This window comes from Conger conger, chromosome 13 (assembly GCF_963514075.1).
Source record: "Conger conger chromosome 13, fConCon1.1, whole genome shotgun sequence".
Lineage (NCBI taxonomy): Eukaryota > Metazoa > Chordata > Actinopteri > Anguilliformes > Congridae > Conger > Conger conger.
In genome coordinates this window covers 41669635-41691734 of record NC_083772.1, presented here as the reverse complement: position 1 = coordinate 41691734, position 22100 = coordinate 41669635, and the positions used below count along the sequence as shown (strand labels likewise).

At 42.3% G+C, this 22100-nt stretch overlaps 1 protein-coding gene across 1 annotated transcript; it reads left to right on the top strand.

Annotated features, from left to right (window-relative positions):
- Window positions 1-3560: 3560 nt before the first annotated feature.
- LOC133108028 (ribosomal protein S6 kinase beta-1-like) lies at window positions 3561-21396 on the top strand. Its single transcript, XM_061217436.1, has 15 exons — window positions 3561-3898; window positions 6919-6962; window positions 7407-7527; window positions 7621-7689; window positions 8691-8838; window positions 9812-9869; window positions 11282-11382; window positions 11834-11924; window positions 12170-12260; window positions 13409-13516; window positions 14298-14360; window positions 15178-15255; window positions 15738-15845; window positions 15981-16093; window positions 16501-21396. The coding sequence occupies exons 1-15, from the start codon at window positions 3830-3832 to the stop codon at window positions 16733-16735; spliced, it is 1497 nt and encodes a 498-aa protein (XP_061073420.1). The 5' UTR covers window positions 3561-3829; the 3' UTR covers window positions 16736-21396.
- Window positions 21397-22100: the final 704 nt, after the last annotated feature.

Genomic DNA, 22100 nt, shown 5'->3' with positions numbered 1-22100 from the left:
CACCGAAACCACTTGTAATACTGAGCACCGCGGATAGAATCAGTTGGTTCCACTGAAATACTTGGCTTGACCTCTCAGTCATTCCAAGAGAAGTTTCTGGCTTCCAGGCATCAAACAGGAATGAGATTGCTCTCTGCCAATGAGTCCATAATTAATGTCTCCTGAGGAAAATACGCAGACAATGCACACCCACAAATGAAGACGAATATGCATGCACACCCACACATACACATGAACACATGCGCACACACACACACACGAACATGCACACAGGCACACACACTCACCACTCGCACGCACACAACAGATGTGCACATATACACAGAGAGAGAGAAAAAAACTTTTTTTTGAACATTGGTCAGATGTCAACACAACTATTTGTGTGCAGATCTGAAATTACATTTGAAATGGCCTTACATCAACTGAATTGCATTTACTTATCAGGCCCTGTGTTCCCAAGCCATGGACCCTGGAGGCTGCGATACTCATCCGGGAATTTCTCAGCACGAGATCCTATCTGACCCAAACTCTCTTCATACCTTTGTTCTCATGAATTCCAGATGATGCTACATGACCCTGAGGAGTCTGGAATCTCCTGTGCCCTTACGGTAAACTCACATTCACATTCATATAACAACATTCATATTCACCCTCAGATAAAATACTTCTCTAGGAACACTCTTTAATGTGCAGCGCAGTTACAATGCCTGATGGTATTTTTTTCTCCTCAAAAAAGTATTGCTTCTGGTTCACCAGAATCTGTAATAATTATCTTCATATAATCTCATTTGGCCAGGGTGAAATACAGTCCGTGGAAAAAGCTGGACGGAATGCCAGCCGTTTCCAGAGTGTAGTTGTAATGGTAAAACTAATAGATTTATTTATAAAGCACATCTCATACATCAAAATCCAGTCCAAAATACGTACCAAACAAAATAAAACAAAATAAAACATGATAAACCATAGTTATCGTGGCTACACCAGGGCTTGGACCACCAAACTTCCCAGTCAACTTAAATCCCTTTGGCCCTGTCATCATGTACAGAATCATACTCATAACATAACATGACATATACCATAATGATGAAAACATCTAAATCAGCAACAATGCCAGGTCTTGTTCCAACCACTAAAGGAGTGCTAACTGTTTACCTACAAACTAGATCTAGTATCTAGCACTGCATCAAGCCTGATCTCAAAAGCCTCCAGAAACAGGTAGTGGTTTATCTAGTATGTTATTTTTAGATTCCTATACAGGATGTACTGGATATGCTTCATGCAACGCTTATAAATATTTTGCATCAGAATAGGCAAGGCAAGGTAAGTTTATTTGTATCGTACATTTCATAGACAGAGGCAATTCAATGTGCTTTACATAAGAATAGACAACAACAACAAACAAACAAAAAAAATTAAAGTATAAAATAGTGAAAAGAATACAGAGATACAGTATGAATAGACAAAATTTAATAGGATAAAAAGTCATCTCAGCATGGCCTATTCCTACAGCTGTAGTCTTGAAATGGGCATCACTGGTATTTATTCAGTGACCATTATTAGGTAGAACAGCTTGTTGATGAAAAGATCCAATCGGGCAATCGTGTGGCAACTCAATGCATGAAAGCATGTAGATATGGTCAAGATGTTCACTTGCTAGTCAGACCAAACATCTGAATGGGGAAGAACTGTGTTTTTGATCATGCAATTATTGTTGGTGAGTGATTTGAGTATCTCAGAAATAGCTGATCTCCTGGGATTTTCATGCACAACAGTCTCAAGAGTTTACAGTCAGAGAATGGTGAATGATTGGTCTTCACCACCATTGGTCTTGTAAATGAGAAAGGTCAGAGGAGAAGGGCCAGACTGGTCAAAACTGATAGGAAGGTGACAGTAATGCAAATAACCACACATATACACATACAACAGTGGTATGCAGTAGAGCATCTCTGAACACACAAGACATGATCATGAGCTTGGTTTTGACCTTATTTTGTTGTGTTTTTTTGTAAGAAATTAAAACTAATACGAAAAGAAACTACAGCTGCATGGCTCTCACCTCTTGGTTGTATAAATATACAGTTCTCCTCATACCAGCATTCAAATGATGAATAATTGATCACTGTTGAGTGAGATTCATCACCATAAATCAGCGCTTCTTAAATTATTTCAAGTTTCAGAAAATACAGTCAGTCAAATACTCATTAATTTGCATAATGCCACACAAATCTTTCATTTAATTCTAATTTGCTCACATTGCCTACATCATTTGCATGCTTTTTGTGTGTATTCTTTCTTGTAAGCTTGCTCCTGGATGGCCGTTCTATCCACTCTTTTTTAAAATAGTTCCCCTCATTTTCTCCTAATTTTAGATGACAAAGTAATCGCTGGTGAATGAATCCTTCTCATTGGGTGACTTATCTCAATGGGAGTTGGGGGGCTGGACTAGATTCAGCTCAAATAAAATTATGCTGATACAGTATGGAACACATTTGTTGGCTAAATGGATTTCAAATGAGCTGCCAGATATGCAAAATATTTTTTCCTCCTGACAGTGTTTCCTGTTGAACTCAATGGAAAAAATGCTCAATTATGTGTTGCCCTGCAGGGCTGCCATCCTCAGTCCCCACTGGCACAGTCAGTTCAGACCTGGATCACCAGGCTAGTCACACCCTGGGCCAGGGCCATCACAGGACCTGGTCCTCTCCCCTCTGCGGCTTGAGTTAAGCGCTCACCTGTGCACATTTTCACTGTTGACTTGTTTAGAAATTGAATTTAAAAAAGTGTTTTTCCATAGTATTGTACCACCTTTTTAAAATGTTCGTTTCTTTCTGTTTAGTCAATTCGATTGATGGCCTGAGCTCAAAGCCCACCAGAAAAGGAGGAACAATTTAATCTAATCAATTTAATCTAGCTGCATTGTGAATATATTACACTTGATGGCACTGCAAGCAAATTTATTCAGAGGTACAGTAAATCGTGAGTCCATGATTAAGGTCCCCAAAAAATGTATATTCATGTGGTCCTGAAGACAATGTCTTTTATTCTGTGCTCCCTTTTGTAATACTGTTCACTGCTGTTGTGAAACAACAATTTGACCTTGTTTATGGTGTTTTTCAGTGATTTGCCATTTATTTATTTTATGAACATGTTTCCTTAGTTCTTTCATCCCATGAGCCCATACCACTGATTAATTTAAGTAGATTTGAATTTAAATACTTGTGTTTTAAAAAATAAAATAACTCTGGTGCTTGTCCATTTGTCATACTGTCATATTCATGTACACATTCGATATTCAATTAAGATAGCTGACTTTCATTAAGATAGCTGACTTTCCGTCTCACTTTATTTTCTTTACCCATCTCTCGTGGCTTTTCTGGCCTGGTGATATCGTTAGAAAGTCCCTTTCGTTGCATCGAAAAGCCGCGTTTCCCGAAACCAATTTCGCTACAAATAATGACCACAGTTCTGTGGGAGTTCACTTTCTACTTCTTACGCAGTTATGTGATCGGAACTTGGTATTGGAAGATATGAGAACACGGGACTAGAAAGTATGTCCTGGAATGGACACCGTACTAATGTGGGATCTGTCAAGTTTTCCACACTTTGAGATCGATTCCTAAGCGTGGGAAGTTGGCAATCCATTTTATAGTACGATCAGTGCATTTTCTGTGTCGCTTTGTTTTTTTTTTACGCTGGAAATGTGCTTGGTTGGTGGCAATGAGCACATGGGCTTGTAGTGTAACCGGTTATGGCGGCGTTGTGTGTATGTCCATGAGGCGGCTGCAAGAGCTATTCTACTGAACTGAGACAGAAAAAGAAAGCCGATGCAATGGCTGGGGTGTTTGACATTGATTTGGACCAGCCCGAGGAAAACGTCTCTGATGATGAGCTTGAGGATGTAAGTACCTTTAACGTTAGCTTGTTAATTCTCCTGAGTGATAACGTTAGAGGCCCATCTTGGTATCAAAACGATAGGCCTCAGAGTCCGGGATCGGCATTCATATAGCCTATAACAAACAGGGCAGGAGTTGTAAATGATGGCTAACCGGCTAGATGGCAGCTTAATGTAAATGAACGATATTGCAAGCAAAAAAGTAAACTAGTTTGTGTGCTAGCAACTAGGTGTTAGCTAGCCAATGCTAATAGTGAGATCTCAACGAAACTGAGCAATTACTAGCTAATGTTAGCAAACTAGCTAGCTACTGTAACTTACTACAACTAGCTAGCTGGCTGTGTTGCAGCAAACACGAATTGCTTCGCTAGTTAGCTACACATTTTGCAGCTAACTAATGTTACGCATCTAACTTGGAGCACTGTGTAACAAGCTAGTTAGTTCACTAACGTGAAGTAGATCTATATACGGTATATTTTCAGAGGCTGTAACAGGTGATTTATCGCACGCTACTGCTAGCAATCTAGCAGCTGGCTAGCTAGTGCGCAGGGGTCTTGCGTTGCCAGTCTGAAATATGATCGGACTGTCGGGTCAATTGTTTGAAATCAGAAAAATTGTTCCAAGTTTACAGCTTAATGTTAGTTACTAATGGCTCTAACGCTATATTGTAATTCACATTCAGGCTTTTAGTACAACCTAACCCTTGTTGGACAATGCATGCTTACAAACCGCTACAGTAAGCGCCAAGCAACCTAGCTAGCTGCTAGCTAACGTTAGCATAAGTTAAATGTCAGTGTAAATTAACGAGAATAAGCTGAGAACTCAACTAAGTTAGCTAGAATATATTTCCCACTGCTAACAATATCTTACACCTCTAAACATTAATTGCAAAAATGAAATGTTGAGTGCATCGCTAGCCACAACCTCCGTATGAATGTTATTCAATCCATAAATTGACTCATTTGCGTCCCACATTAAGTGTGCAGTGCAAGTTAAGGCAACTTTAGGCTAGCTGGTACTACCGCAATGGTCGGTTGTCTTGGCTTTTATTGTTTGACACATCAAGGCTATTTTAAAGGTTCGGCACCTTTTGCATCTACAAGTATTGTACGTAGCTATATTTATAGGGCTGTAGAATGTCTGGTCTGTGTAGCCTTAGCTCTCCAGTGTGAGGCGTGATCCACCGAGCCTCGCACAGGGAGGTGCCCGTAGTATGCATCTGCAAGTCGTGTAGGCTACTTTTAACAGTAGTGAACCTGAACTCCGGTTGCATGTAACGTTACACTGAGGAGAGCGTGTGCTTGCAGTGATGAAACGGACCTGAATGCCATTTTGCATTCCAGATTAGGAGACCGAGGCCGAATTATGTGAAAAAACATTTTTGGTCAATATTATTGCTACAGCCTTTTTTAATTAAAGATAGATCGCATACAGTACAGTACTGTATGTGCCCATTTCTGCATCGTTTTGTGAGGATACTTGAAGTCACAAATCAAGGGAAATTTATTTCGCACACACCTGCACATATTTTCACTCGTTGAAGACATGTAGCATTGTGAACATTCTTGCACAATTGGAAGGTTACATTAGCAATAGATCAGGAAGTATGGGTCTCAAACATCCTGGCATTTGCTTGTACGTTGTTGAAAGTCATTGAAAAGCTGTTAAAAGCAATGCATGCCATAATAGTGTGATCCCTGTTTCAAGGATTTCCAGATTGTAATGTTGTCCATGGCTTTGCTGAAATGTCAGTTTGAACTTTGTTTTGTTTATGCTCAACACATGTCTCTCTTCTGATAAGGTCAACATCTCAGTAACACTAATACACAGCCATGGTAACCAGATGAGGTGGTAACTTAAATAATAATAATGAAATTGCCAAGTATCTCTCATAATTGAGTGCATGGATAGATGGGATTGTTGGCCGTCACTAAAAGTGATGATTGAAACGCAAAGCTCATTAGTGAGGTGGACGTAATCTTAGTGCAGATGTTGTAGTTTGAAATTAATTGTTAAAACTCATTGCACCTTATCATCCTGATAAAGGGTCACGGTGACCCTTGCATAGGTTTATTTGAATATATATCACGACTACATTATTATAATTACGGTCATATTTCTTATTTCCCCAAACATGAGATGAGCTATTTCTGACGGTATTTCACCGGAAAGCCCCCACCCTGCCAAGCGTGTCCTGTGTTTTGTACTGAAGAACAGTATCAACCTGAATCAGTGATCATTTAATTTCACGTTCCTGCTTTAAACACACGGTGGCAAAACTGGAATAAATGGCTACTTTGTTGTATTTCAGTCACTTGGCATTTGTAGTTCTTTTCAGTGTACTATATACATTTCAGTTGTACACCTACTTATTAATGCGATTATCTAATCAGCCAATCATGTGGCAGCAGTGCAATGCACGCAATCATGTCGATATGGGTCAGGAGCTTCAGTTAATGTTCATATCGACCATCAGAATAGGGAAAAAATTTGATTTAAGTGACTGCAGAATGATTGTTGATGCCAGACAGGGTCGTATCTCAGAAACTGCTGATCTCCTGGGATTTTCCCACACATTAGTCTCTAGAGCTTGCAATGGTTAAAAGGAGGAGAATGGCCAGACTGATCAAAACTGACAGGAAGGTGACAGTAACGCAAATAACCACACATTACAACAGTGGTATGCTGGAGAGCATCTATGTAAACACGATGCATCATAATTCTTAAGTGGATAGGCTACAGCAATCAAAGTCTAAAAAATAGGTCTAAAATAACTAATATAGTGCTCACTGAGTGTATATTGTACTATATATTGTGAAGTACAATACTAACTTATTTGTTCAGTATATGGTGTTCTACTCCGTGCAAATTCTTCTTGAGTGGTGCATATTGTTTGAGATGGACTATAATGGGCATTTTACGCACCACTTTTAAAATATTCATGGCCCTAATTAATTTCTGTGAGATCTAAGAAGCTGTTGTGTAATGGCCTTGTGAATAATGTGGGATATTGGCTTTCGTTTCAGGCTCAGATCAGTGAGTACATGGACCAGTGCAGTGGTTTTGAATTGTAAGTATGCAACTGTGATTTTGCAATTTATTGCCAACCAAACACTAGTTATCCCCACACATACAGAATGCAGAGCATTATCTTACCCTCCAAGGAACTTCTTTATGTGATGGCACTTGTACAATTTTTATTCTTCCCCATTAAAAAGAAGTTCCCAGAGGAAAAAAATTCAGTAGTCAGCCTGCCAGCTAGCCAGTTAGTTTAAAATTTTGTAGCTAGATGGTTACCTGGCTTAGAGACCACCTAGTGATTCCAGTAGATCCCCCTTTCTATCCAAAAATAGCTTTAAAAAGATTTAATATCAGTACAGATAAAGATATTTATCATCAATACTTGGTCATTGTTCTTATGCTGTTTGAGGTGACATTTCTTTTTTAAATGTGTCAAATATTAAGTATTTTTATTCCTATTCTATGAATGTTCTATGAACGTGTGTTTTCCCAGTAACATGGATGGCTGTGAAAAGTTTGAAATCTCAGAAGACATCGTAAACAAGGGAACGGAGAAGATCCGGCCGGAGTGCTTTGAGCTGCTCCGGGTTCTGGGGAAGGGCGGCTATGGAAAGGTGAGGACTGGCTGTTTGATATCCTGTGAGAAGGCACAAACATCCTGACTCGGAGAACTGCCTAAACCGCCCTGGTTTTCATGCCTTTGTCAGGTCTTCCAGGTTCGGAAGGTTGCCGGTGCTGCTTCTGGGAAGATCTTTGCCATGAAGGTCTTGAAGAAGGTACTGTACTTCACAACATTTGTTATGCTGTGCAGTCTGATCGAGCTGGATTTACAGCTGAACGCCGAACGGAATGTTTCAAGGACAGCTGAACACCCAGGAAATTATCCCCTATGCCTCAGCATCCTTTTTTAAATTGAATTTGAGTAAACGGGAATGGCTGGACAAACCAAGTTTGCATAGTGGCCATCACACAAATTGTTTGGCAGATAATTGCAGACTTTGGCATCTGTGCTGATCTGCTGAAAACAGAAAGTTAATATCTTAAATGGTAAAGAATGGAAATGAATATAAATTATTAGAGCATGCAGCTGATATGTCTGATCAGAATGTTTCCCGAAATCCCTGGAATATTTCAATAATGAGAAGTGACAGAGTGGCGAAATGTCACATACCTACTGGAATGTCAAATGCCAGCATCCCATTATCTTTTGAGTAGAACATTTGGTTTGTTCCTTCTCCCTTTCTCCATGTCACACAGTGACGCGTGTTTTTTTAAAAATGTACCACTTATGTCATTTACTGTCTTGAAGTATGAGTGTGCGAATATTCCTCACTCCTCACTGACCTGTTGGCTACATTGAGCTACATTGAGTGTAAGAATGCGCATGCAGGCTGTTCAGTTCGTTTAGACCTGTTTGCCTGCGGACTGCAGCAGAGTTCCAGCGCTGCATGGGGCTTCATTGGGAATGCCACATAGGGCAGCCTGCGACCTAGTGGAAGCCCCGTGCAGGCACGACAAGATCCACACACCTGTTACACCCTTGAGCAAGGCCCTTAACCCTGCATTGCTCCAGTGGGTATCGTCCCCTGCTTGGTCTTATCAACTGTATCGCTTTGGATAAAGGCATCCGCTAACTTAACAAATTATTATTATTATTACTGTTTTTTACGCGAAGCCTGGGTTTTGACCACTAGAGGACCTCCGGCTCTGGTCCTTACTCTCAGGTACGGCTCGTATCAGTAGCGGCTGTGTGTTAAACGCCATGTGCTCCCTGCAGGCCATGATCGTACGCAATGCCAAGGACACGGCTCACACCAAGGCAGAGCGCAACATCCTGGAGGAGGTGAAGCACCCTTTCATCGTCGATCTCATATACGCCTTCCAGACCGGTGGCAAACTGTACCTCATCCTGGAGTACCTGAGCGGTCAGTAAATCCCCCTCTCCTTACAGACAGTGAATCCCCCCTCTTTACAGTCAGTGAATCCCCTCTCCTTACAGACAGTGAATCCTCTCTCTTTACAGTCAGTGAATCCTCTTTCCTTACAGTCAGTGAATCCTCTCTCCTTACGGTCAGTGAATCCTCTCTCCTTACAGTCAGTTAATCCCCTCTCCTTACAGTCAGTGAATCCCCCCCTCTTTACAGTCAGTGAATCCCCTCTCCTTACAGACAGTGAATCCTCTCTCTTTACAGTCAGTGAATCCTCTCTCCTTACAGTCAGTTAATCCCCTCTCCTTACAGACCGTGAATCCCCCCTCTTTGCAGTCAGTGAATCCCCTCTCCTTACGGTCTGTAAATCCCCCTCTCCTTACGGTCAGTTTTGAGGGGCCTAGGATTTAATATCATTTGCACTATGCCCTTCATTTTTAAGTCATAATTCCTATTTTTATTGCTGATATGCATTGGTCAACCGGTTGCAACCCTTTTGGCGACCACTTAGTGCTGTGGTAACAATGGGAACAGCAAAATGGCCATGTAAAAATAGTTCATGTAGTTCTGTGTGTAAAAATAGGACATCGATCGGGAAGGGATGACCACCAAACCCACGGGGGTATCAGTTCAGATGATGCACATCTGTGACCGCTTCACAGGACAACAGAGGGATTTCATTACAAGCTAACATTTTGAAATGTATTGTTGTTATGACCATAGCATGAACAATGTTAATTTATAGATGTTAACTTTTCGAGATCATTTTTTATAAGGCAAGTCTTTCATGCTAAACAGGGGGGCTGACTTCTGAGCTAGTTTTGGTATGCAGTAGATGGCTGTTGGATCATCACAAAACTTGGGAAAGTCACTTGAGTTGTCGGAGCTCATGAACACCTGTATTTTCTTTTGACGTGGTTTAGATGGTCTGAACAGTGGTCAGATTGTAATTGTGTTTTGGTGCTTGCAGGTGGAGAGCTCTTTATGCAACTGGAAAGGGAAGGAATATTCATGGAGGACACAGCCTGGTAAGTGGAATGAAGTTAAAAGAAACCTCATCTGCGCTACAGAGAGAATTGTATGTCAATTCTGCATGGGTCTTGATCTTGCATTTTTACATCATATAATATTATTTATTTTTATATATTTTATATAAATATTATAAATATTTTTATAGGCGATTTTTGGTCGGCGATTATACACTGTCTAATCCAGTTAGTGCCAACTGGGGATACACCCTGTCCCTCGGCACCCCAATAGGACCCTGAGAGCGACACACCTCCTCCAAGCCGTCTCGTCTTAGTTAGACCGCTACTCCGAGATGCACGGGGCACTGTATGCGGTCATCCCCACTAACGCTGCCAAGTCCCTCCCATGGAGCAGCGAGCCAGCGGTTATCGAACCCCTGTCCTTGGTGTGCAACTGCAGCAAACTGCAACCGCTGCATCTTCGCCTGTTGGCTCCCATCACAAAATTCTTAGCTGTGAGAATATTGAATCTAAATTATTTTTGGATCTCATCATTTGAATTCGAATTTAAATCTTTAAAGGTACAATAGGTCATTTCGGACTTCTAACGGTCAAGAGTGCAACAAACGCCGAACAGAATAAGGGCAGCGGCCGCTTCCACCAGATGTTAACGTCCGTTCAGTGGTAGTTTTTCTCCTGAGGAATGTGGTTTATGATTATGGTTTCGTATTAACTTTCCCAGACACTGAAACACTTTGATGTAAATTGGACTAATAATTCTAATAATAGAGAAAACAACAAATAACAACACCACCATCTGTGTTCGGAAGACTGTGTGAGTTCACAATGTTCCTAACATCTATTCATCATCTTCTGAACAGGGTGCCTGAAGCACAACTACTACAGTTTGGAACTTTATCTGGTTAATCTTAATATTAATTAAAATGTGATACCATTGAAATAAAACAATGTCTGTGTACGTTCCTGAACAATTTTACAAGGAACACTTTTGGTTGAGCTGTAGTCTCTGGTTAGCAACAGCTTCCCCACCACACTGTCACAGTGGAGCTCGATTACCATGTCACTGTATGCTGAGACGGATCATGTGCATGTCTCATACTAAGTTTTTATGAAAATTGAAGGAATTCTACTTGACACGCACAAAAACCAAAGCTGATCTGGAAGTAAGTTCTTAATCATTCGTCATGAAAGTTGCACTGTTCGGAACATCGCGAGTCTACGTTACTTTAGTCATTAGTCTTTTTAATTTTTCTCAAAGCCACTGATTCTTCGACGACACATGTACTCTAGATATCTTTTTTAATTGAGTTATAAAAAAAAGTTGCCAGTATATTTATAAATGCATTATTGCTAATGTGCATGTTAGCGTTTCAAAGGCCTTCCCACCACATTGCTTGAGCAGGTTCACTGAGATTTTGGAGAGCAGGTCCCTAAAGGCCCTTTGCTTTCAGCTTTTACCTGGCGGAGATCTCCATGGCCCTGGGGCACCTGCATCAGAACGGCATCATCTACAGAGACCTGAAACCTGAGAACATCATGCTGAACCACCAAGGTGAAGGGCCCTATACTCGCCACCCCTACAGAAATACCCACTGTCAACACTGAGCTCCAGCGTGTGTGCCTAGGAGTAATACACTGTGCAAAAGCACTCTAACACCAAATGTGTAGAGTTGGACTGATGGCTAAGCCCTGCTTTAATGTGGATAAATCCTTCCATTTTAGTATTAATCCGCGGTTAAATGGCAATGCAAATGTTGTCGATGTTTTCCGTCGCCCAGGCCATTTTTGCACACACTGCCAAATGTAGTGTTGAACTGCGACAGCCAGCAGTGGTGTTCCAACTGGCTATTAAATCCAGTTTATGTTGTTGATTGTCTGGTATCATTAATGAGTGATATGTAGTATAATTGTATTATTCTGTAAAAATAGCATAATGCAGCTGAAGCATTATTTTCATGGCAGAACCTGAGATATTTGTGCTGACTGTGTTTGTTTATTTGCAGGTCATGTGAAGCTGACAGACTTTGGTCTGTGTAAAGAGTCCATCCATGACGGCACTGTCACACACACTTTCTGTGGTACCATAGAGTACATGTAAGTACCATAGAGTACATGTAAGTACCATAGAGTGCATGTAAGTGGAGTCAAAGGCGGTGGGAGAGAACCTCCAGCTTTGTGATGAGGAATTAAACATTGCGGTGCGCATTTGCCTGAGCTTTTGTTTTGATGAGACTGCACGCAGCTGAGCCTAACATTTTCATGGCACAGTCAATATGTTTATTAATATTAATAAGTACGTGAGGAAGAAGAGTGTTCAGTTCTCGCCTGTGTGTCCCCAGGGCCCCGGAGATTTTGATGAGGAGCGGACACAACCGGGCGGTGGACTGGTGGAGTCTGGGAGCCCTGATGTACGACATGCTGACAGGAGCTGTAGGTCCCGCCCCGTTCTGCTCCTTCACGCTCAGAGCTACACAGCAACATAGCCCGCTGTTATCTGTGCTATGACACATACTCCCCTGTTATCTGTGCTATGGCACATACCCCCCTCTTATCTGTGCTACGGCACACAGCAACATCCATCCATCCATCCATCATCACCCGCTTATCCGGAGTCGGCAACATACCTATGTGCTATGGCACATACCCCCCTGTTATCTGTGCTATGACACATACCCCCCTGTTATCTGTGCTATGACACATAGCGCCCTGTTATCTGTGCCATGACACATACCCCCCTGTTATCTGTGCCATGACACATACCCCCCTGTTATCTGTGCTATGACACATACCCCCCTGTTATCTGTGCTATGGCACATACCCCCCTGTTATCTGTGCTATGGCACATACCCCCCTGTTATCTGTGCTATGGCACATAGCGCCCTGTTATCTGTGCCATGACACATACCCCCCTGTTATCTGTGCTATGACACATACCCCCCTGTTATCTGTGCTATGACACATACTCCCCTGTTATCTGTGCTATGGCACACAGCACACATACCCCCCTGTTATCTGTGCTATGACACATACCCCCCTGTTATCTGTGCTATGACACATAGCATCCTGTTATCTGTGCTATGACACATAGCATCCTGTTATCTGTGCTATGCCACATAGCATCCTGTTTTCTGTGCTATGACACATAGCATCCTGTTATCTGTGCTATGACACATAGCATCCTGTTATCTGTGCTATGACACATAGCATCCTGTTATCTGTGCTATGACACGTAGCATCCTTTTGTCTGCGCCTCCTGTTATCCTTTCTCTGGTATCTGTTTTCTTGTGTGACAGTGGCCAATCAAAATGCTTATTTCACCCCTGCAGTATACATGTACATTTATCTGAAACTGTGGCATGAAGATGTTAAATGCGCTCCATATAAGACAGCCCTAAAGCCTAGACCTCTTTAAATGAGCTTTCAGCCAGACGTGTCCTGGAACATGGATCCTGGAAAAAACGGAACATTCTGCAGTTGGACAGAACTGGTTCTTCCTGAGTGTAAAATGTGCTGATGTACAGGCCTTGTTTTCGATCCAGCAGTCAGTGTGTATTGGGTTTTGGTTTGTCCCCCCCCAGCCACCGTTCACTGGAGAGAACAGGAAGAAGACGATTGATAAAATCTTGAAGTGCAAGCTGAACCTCCCACCCTACCTCACACAGGAAGCCAGGGACCTTCTGAAAAAGGTGAGTATCACTTTCTTCCAATATTAACCTCGTCGCCCATGAGGACCGGCGCCTATATTTAGTCTGTCCTCTTCCTGTGGGGCTGTGCCTCGTTCTCAGCCCAAGCGGTGTCTCTTACTGCATGGGATAACATGCGATACACTATCGATTGTCCTACAGGACCATTAACATGTGCAGCCTGTGGTATGCAACAAGCCATCACAACCACTCCTATTCTCTTTGAATGGTTCCTTTACAGTTGAACCCCAAGCTTACCTTCTTTCACTCTGGACCAGTATTTGATGAATAATCAAAACGTATTGCTATGTTCGAGACTACCCCTTTTTCCGTCTGGTTATCTTTAATTCTTATGCTGGTACGACCGCGTCAATGTCTGACGTTTAGCTACGTGGGGAATGGGAACCCACGCCTCTGCGTCAATCCAGACTGCCGGAAATTAAATGAAAATGCCTTTTTATCTGTCTTTGGTGATGGTGCCGGGATGTTGCTCTCTGTGTCGAGAGTGGTTATCGTTTAATGGCAGCTCAACGTTCAGACATGACCACGCCCCTTTTGGCGATATTCGTTAGTCAGAAGAATCTTGTCGCTTTGCCAGGCATCGCTGGGCTTTTGATTGGATCCAGCCCTCTTGTTTGCTGAGCGGGTCTTTTGATTGGATCCAGCCCTCTTGTTCACTGAGCGGGTCTTTTGATTGGATCCAGCTTTCTCATTCGCTGAGCGGGTCTTTTGATTGGGTCCAGCCCTCTGGTTTGCTGACCATTTTTTTGGTTTTGTGTTTCAGCTGCTGAAAAGAAATGCTTCGTCTCGGCTGGGGGCGGGGCCAGGAGACGCCACAGAAGTGCAGGTGAGAGGAACCCGGTCATTTACACTCTAACCCTTATCCAAAGAAACCTACTCGCCGTACGTTTTTGTGTACACGGAATCCAGCTACAGAGCTGGGTGTTTTCTAAAGCAGTACAGTGTGCCCACTCTGCTAAGCGGTACAGCAGCATTTAAGTCTGAGATTCAAACTTACGACCTCCTAACCAGTGTGCCTCATTCAGTTCCCGCTGAAATTCTCCCCTCTGAACCAAATGGGTTCTGAGTGTTCTCCTAAAGTGACACTCCCGGTCCAGCTTAAGCAGCAGTTTGTGTTGTGGTGATGGACAGTCCAAAATAAAATCCTGAACGCCCCAACGCTAGCTGTGTCCAGCAGATCAGTATGATGTCACGCAGTTGGCCGTGTCCTCTCCCTGGGGGGTGGTGGGGGGAGAAGGAGCACCTCCTCTGGTTACAGATGCCCATGTCGTGAAATATGGGCTGGGTGGGACTGCAGAGCACCTGCTCTGAATGTTCTTAATTTAGCACCACAGCAATGGGACATCACGGTTCTGTTATCTAGTGGATTCTTCTATCCAAAGCCAGTTTATTTGGCTAAGCAGAGCCCAGGAGCTGTGTCAATGTGGAGTTAAGGGCCTTGGTGAAGGGCCCAACCGCTGCACGGATCTTATCGTGGTTACATTTGGGGTTTGAACCACCAATCTTCTGGGTCCCAGTCAAGCAACTTTGACACAAGGCTGTAGGCTGCCCCTTTCAATACTATTGAGTGTTCCAAATTGTGGTTGGGGCAGTGGTGAACTTGTTTTAACAAAAGTGACTGACGGTGTGTTTCTCTCATTCAGACGCACCTCTTCTTCCGACACATTAACTGGGAGGATCTTCTCGCCCGGAAGGTAGAACCTCCATTCAAACCCTTCCTGGTAAGTATACCCTTCAGTGCCTGGTGTGCGACCCCTTTTTGGGCCTGTAAACGGTCAACCTCTCCATCACTAAGGATGCCCCTCGTAACACGGTTATAAATGCGGACTGGCTCTAAGTTGGTAGAAACAGGGAGTATCGATATGGTCCAACGTTATCGGTTCTGCTGTCGGTGCTGAAGAAAGTACGGAGTGAGACTTAAAACAGCGGCAAGTTCCCAGGAATTCATAGGAACGTCACAAACCTAAATCTTGCCCCTTGCTCTCTGACCCCATTTAAACGTTGCATTAACATGTGATATCCAGATATGGGATCGGTCTCTCCCACCCTAATTCGGAATGAACAGATGTCCAGTGCGTTCATGGAATTACACCACTGCCTGAGATACTCAAGTGTGCGTACGTTTTAGCCGTGTCGATTAAAGTCCCGTCGCCGATGGGTGTTGGGTCCTTGCTCACCTGCTAATCCCCTCTCGTCCTTCCAGCAATCTGCAGATGATGTGAGCCAGTTTGACTCCAAGTTCACCAGCCAGACCCCTGTAGACAGTCCTGACGACTCCACGCTCAGCGAAAGCGCTAATCAAGTCTTCCTGGTAAGGTTGTGGGCACATGCGCCATGCTAATGTGTGTGCTAACGTGCTTGTGTGTGTGTGTGTGTGTGTCACCGTGCTAGTGTGTGTGCGTTGGTTCCTGCAGTGCAGTACATCACTGTCCGGCTTTGTTTGCAGGGCTTCACATACGTAGCTCCATCTGTGTTGGAAAACATTAAGGAGAAATTCAATTTCGAGCCAAAAATTCGTTCACCGAGACGTTTTTTGGGAAGTCCAAGGACACCAGTCAGGTATTCAATCTTGTTTCCGTTTGTTTAATCCTCATAAAGATATCATTTGAAGGCCATTTTTTTAAACACTGCTGATTGAACCCAGCTAGTAAAACAATCGGACTGCAATTATAGTTCTACTGGTTTGTCTGGATCATTTCACAGCAGCTAATCTGGGTTCTACCACTGCACTGACAGTTTCATAGACAATAATGTTAAATACGCATTTTCGTTTGCAAAAATGTTTGAAACTATGGTTAATATAGCTAGCTATGGAATATTTCTGAGCCCCATTGTGGAAGTGCAGTGCATTTGGAGCGTCATTAGTGTAATATGGCAGCTCATGAGCCCTATGAAGAAGCTCTGCTACAGTAGGAGACGGTAGGTTCCAGTGTATACCTTCATGGCTCGTTCTCCTCGCCCCTCAGTCCAGGTAAATTCGCGGGAGTGGACTGCTGGCCCCGGGGCCCCGCGCTGGCCCGGGCCCCGCCCCTCCTGTCCCCCTCGGAGCAGGCCATGGAGGTGGCCCCTGCGGAGATGATGGACGTGACGGCCGGCTCTGAGGCCTCGGCCCCCCTGCCCATCCGACAGGCCGGACCCTTTAAAACGCAGGCCTACCCCATGATGTCCAAGCGGCCGGAGCACCTCCGCATGAACCTATGACCTTCGGCTTGGTCCAGCGTTTTAGCTTCCCTTTTTTGGGTGAAACTGTCGTGACCTCTTTTATTGCCCGCCCGCCCACCCCCCTACCCCCTACCCCCTACCCCCTACTCCCTACCCCGCACCACCCCACATGAGCTAACCTCACCTCGCCACAAACTCCTCTTCCTGCCACCCCTGTCCGTATTCCACCGTTCTCTCAGCTACCTGTGCTGCACTGAGCCCCGTGAACACAGGTGCCCCCCACCTGTGCTTCACTGAGCCCCGTGAACACCGCTGACCGTACCTTCTCTGCTGCCTTGAATCTCGGCCAGATTTCTTTTGGGGAAACATGGCCGCAGACAGGAGGAGGAGGACCTGGCTCTTTGCGGGCAGAAAAGATGAAGTGATTGAAAACACTTTGCTCAACTCAACTATGCCGACTGGAAAACTTTACATGGTGCTCTTTGTCAGATGATCAAATCCTGCTAAGGAATTGCTTCTGTGGAATGCTTGAATATTTGACAGTATTACTCTGGATGCAGAACTGCGTTCCCGTTCAGAATGAAATGACTTTAATCACTGCTAATCAACAAGGAAAGATGAACGTTCTCACAAAAGGACGCTAATAAGTCTTAACCTGCTTCGAGTGTTTGACCAGAGGAATGCCATCCAGATACACTGAGATGTGATAGACAGGCTTATAACAAAATGGCCATTAACTTTTAATAGGTCCCTTTGCATTTTGTTCAAATTGATGATTGTGGAGGTCATGCAGAATTTTAAACAGGGTAAAGACCAGTGCCCTGCCCTGAAATGAAAACTGTTGTCTCTGGCTAGGAGATAATTGATCTGGGTAAATCTTTCAGCTGCATGATGTTATTCCACACAGAGCATGTTTTTCAACACCTGTTCGCTCAAGACGATTAGCCAGATTTAAAAATCATCAGTATACATAAGTATGGAATGCAGTTTCCTTCAGAATACCGTTTCCGGTATCTCTGCCTGTGCTTCCATTAGAATATCAACGCAAATTGAAAACCAATAGGTGGTAATGTGCACTATCCAGCCAGCTGACCCATCTATGTATTTCTTGTCTTCACCAAACAGTTTTTAAAAGCTGTTTAATCAGTCTCTTAATGAGTTGGTCTTTCAGTGATTTTGCTGCTTCCCCCTCCACCACATTGGCCCTCAAGGATCCATTTTGTGTTTATTAATTTACTTAAAAGTGCAGTTTTTATTCGGTTAGGTCACTATTACAGTATTGTTTCACTGGACATTAGAGTGGAAAGGATGTTGTGACATTTTAATTTTTTTTAAGTTTCAATACAGTATACAATGCTTGTATGGGTTGACTTGCCGATGAGAAAATGAAATTAGATTTTTATGAGCTTTTATTTTGAAGTCTCGTTTATATAACGGTCACACAATTTTATAATAACCGCCATAATTATCAGGAGCTTCAACCAAATTCTTATCTGCCTTAAATACTTTATTTGGAGTCGTTTCATATTATTATCTGCTGCGACCAAATGCAATCCGTATTTCTCAAATGTTTAGCCTGTACGTTTTTTTTTTTTTTTTTGTCGCAAGAGCTTTATGACTGTTTTTTTTTTTTTTTTTTTTTTTGCGCTATCGAACCATTGAGCAACAACGGGACATTGATGTTCGCGGCAGCTGCGTTTCGCCCGTTAGCCCGGTCATAGGGCCGGCTGTATAGGAGCCGAATCGCCAATCAAGAAATAAAAGGACTGGAAATTGCCCTCAAAAGGTACAAAAAGGAGATTCTCAATTGAAACAATTAAAATTTTACCGGATGCTAACAGGGAAGATATGATATCATTACTGGTGGGCATAATCAGGTCATGGCTTAATACTTGAACACAGCACACAAGTTGGTCTCCAACTTGGAAATGACCTGTTCTGTCTTTAAAAAAATCTTGACTTCTGTAAGGGTGATTTTGCTTCTTTCCCACATGTACTCTTTTGTAGATCTTCCTTTTGCTGGTAGTAATAATTTGGCTGCTTTTTAAATTATTAAAGGTCTCTTAAATTACACAGAGAATAAATTGTGTAGGAGTAAATAAAAGTGATGTGGATATTATTTTCTGGAAATTAAACACATGCAAATGAAATGCAATGAAATCAGTATACAAAATCTGCACAGTGCTGGTAGCAATCATGTTTTACAAATGGATAAGTGGATTATGGCATGAAGGCAAATTCAGCAGGTTCTCATTGTGTATTATTGAGTGCTTGTTGATGATAACCGTGTGCTTTCACCAACGTCTCATTCACTCCAGCTGTTATTGCAAGGGACTATTGAATTAAAATGATTTGATCTGGAGAAAAAAAAATTAAAAATTAAAAAACTTTTACAAAACAATTTAACAAAAGGGACTGTGAACTTCTTATTGGAGTGGATGGCCAAACCTGGCTCCACCTTAGGTGACCCCTGATTTTGAAACACTGTTCTGGCTCAGCCAACACTGGCAGCACTTCTGTTTCGACCCACTCCTGGTTGTTGTGGGAATGAAGCAAAGAAAAGATCCCGTTTATTACATGTAATTTGGCTGACGCTTTTCTACAAAGTGACTTACAGTTGATTAGACTAAGCAGGAGGGACAATCCTCCATTACATTGCAGAGTTACTTCACATTAATACATTTTAATCACTTCTGTTTGAGTTTGAGAATCTTATTTTCAAATATAGTTAAATATCCCTTTACGAAATGCCTCCCTAACCTAGGCAAAGGCCCCTGGCTGGGAAGCAGTAATTTCGCTAGTCTTTCATGAGCGAAGCACTCGGTCCATCGCAATGAACTTCGCAGAACTCCCCTCGAACGCACATTTTACTGCAGACTTCCCTGTGGTTCATGGTAAAACAGAGTAGACTTGGAACATAAGTGTAATTCAGCAGTGACCTTACATAATTACCACAGCCTTTAAACTGTACATAACACGAAATAATTATTTTGATGCACAGGTTTTTATTGTTTTTATTTCAGCAAAGATGATTTATCCAAGTGGTCTCCGCTTTCTGCATCCAGGACACTATGCAAATGATTTGTCCTCATTCACTCGGATTCAATTTCAATTTATTTTCTTTGAAATTGCAGCATTTCTATATTAGATTTAGGACCGGTGAAGTACTTGGTTTTTCGTTTCTTCTTTTGTTTTGATTTGTTTTGTAAATGTGTTCCAAATAACCACATCAAACATCTGCTATTGTATTTTTTTTTTTCAAATTGTACAGTGTTTGACCTACTCTGTTCTGACATTACATATCCTAACAAATGAACCTCTTGCAATTTTGGGATTTTTTTTTTTTTTTTTTTTTTTTTTTTAATGTAAAGCTGGATTGTCTGGTTCTGTGAGGTGAATCAGGCAGTTTTGGACTTTAATTCAGTCTGGTGGTGAGGGCAGACTCAGACTTAATTTACAAAGTTACCCGAATTCGCCCTAATTGAACATGGTATACGTGCTGTCTTGCTCCTGCTGAGAAGGAATTCTATTTCTGCTCCCGTTCCTCTCAGTTAACGAGTGAGGAGAAAATGTGTGATTGATAAAAATATGGGATGGCTTCCAATATACCTGTAGAAACATGTGGCAAGTGTTGCTTTTTAAAACGACTTATCTGAACGGTTGCCTGCGGGAGTACGTTAATTACAGTCCAGTTGGCGCCGTTTCTTTTAATTTCTGTATTTTTCCTTACTTTGTGTGATTAAGGACTTCATTATTCATGCTTGTTGTCTTGCATCGATCCACAATTGTGAACTTAGAATGTTTTAAGTGTCCACGAAGAGAGAGGGGGTTGGTAAGCAACGGTCTGGGCGTTAAGCATGTAGCCTACTTCGTAAACGGCTGCTGCAGGGCAACCGGCTTTTTCGGTATCTTTGACTTAAATATCTTTCATCTGCCGTAAATGATACAAGACAAAAAAGTCACTGCAATTACCCATATGTTACCATGTTTAAGAATGTTAAGGCATTTTTGTAATGACATCTTTTAGATGTCTAGAAACACAGCTTACCTAAAAGCAGATGTATCTGTGGGAAATATTGTATCCCTTTATGGTTTTTATGCTGCAAAATGGACAGACTGCAGCCAAGAAAAAGCACAGCATGACGGCTTAAATAGCCTTTGAGTTCCCCTTGCTTAAACATGACCAAAGGGAATACCGTCTTGAGGTAAACTATTGATGTTGGTTATTATTATGCGGAACTGCGCATGCATCCTTTCTCAACGTATGCCGTTCCAAGGTAACTGCCCAACGACCGCCATACAGTATATGTATTGTTTTGGCTTTTTTAATTCACTACTAACGTCTTAAAGTAGCTGTTCCACATTTAAGAATACAGACGGCGCTTTTAACATGACTTCACCTTAACCACAAAATAATCTTTGGAAATATCCTTATCATGTGTACCAGATTATGTGGGTTTCTTTTTAAACTCTCGATTGTTTACCTTTGTGATTGCTTCTAAGTAAATGAACCCATATCTTGAAAATGATATCTGGGGAGCAAGGTAGCAGGCAATAACAGAAATGTTAATATAGGGTAAGAATGGCAGCGGTCATTTGTTTGTATTTTGTTATTTTGGCCTCTGCAGTTGTTTTAAAACCTGAATGGCTGTACATTGAGAGAATTTAAAATAGTAGGCTATTAAAGTTAATTACCAGCATATAGTGTGTGTGTGAGTGCGTTATTTTTTTTTAAATACCAGCGATTGCTCTTTTGCTTATTTGTTTTGCCCAAGTCGGCGGTTGCTCTACCCATGATCTCGTAACGCATGATGTTTATTATTCGGATTGGTAGCAGCCTTTTCTTAATTGAGATTAATATTCTAATAGCCATTCACGCGACAAAGTTGGATACTAGGAGATGATTGCTATTAATTCAAGGCTTTCACTGAGTTCGAACGCTCCATCTTTTATTAAAAGGGGACGGTTAACGAAGTAGCCAAATAGTCCAAGTTCACCGGGTTTGAGACTTGGTTGCCATGACGCCGTCAACATTAACATTCAGAACAGAGGAACAGTCACTGCAGTCTGCGTCATGAGAAAACAGCAGACATATTTTTTATAACCGCTTCTGGTAAGGTATTTTCAGGTAATGCAGTTCGTGTAAGTAGCATTTGAAATGTTTCTGTTTTTCGTATATGCTCAATTAACCAGTTGTCCCCCCTGACTGCGGACCGTAACGAATACTGTAATTCTCAGGGAGCCAAACTATCCTCTAAATGCAGTGACCTGAAATATTACGAAGTTGGAGCCACAATTTAACCTATTGATTACATATTGCGCGCCTTTTATTTTATTTTAAGCTTTTGCAGACGGTGCTTTGATAAATAACTTATTTAAATCCCCGTTCCACTGAGAGACCCTG

Excerpts from the sequence above, each read along its gene's own strand:
- LOC133108028 (XM_061217436.1), top strand. The coding sequence starts at position 3,830 with ATGGCTGGGGTGTTTGACATTGATTTGGACCAGCCCGAGGAAAACGTC. Across the intron at positions 7,528-7,620 it reads GGAAGGGCGGCTATGGAAAG|GTCTTCCAGGTTCGGAAGGT; the intron begins GTGAGGACTGGC and ends TGCCTTTGTCAG. Across the intron at positions 9,870-11,281 it reads TTCATGGAGGACACAGCCTG|CTTTTACCTGGCGGAGATCT; the intron begins GTAAGTGGAATG and ends CTTTGCTTTCAG.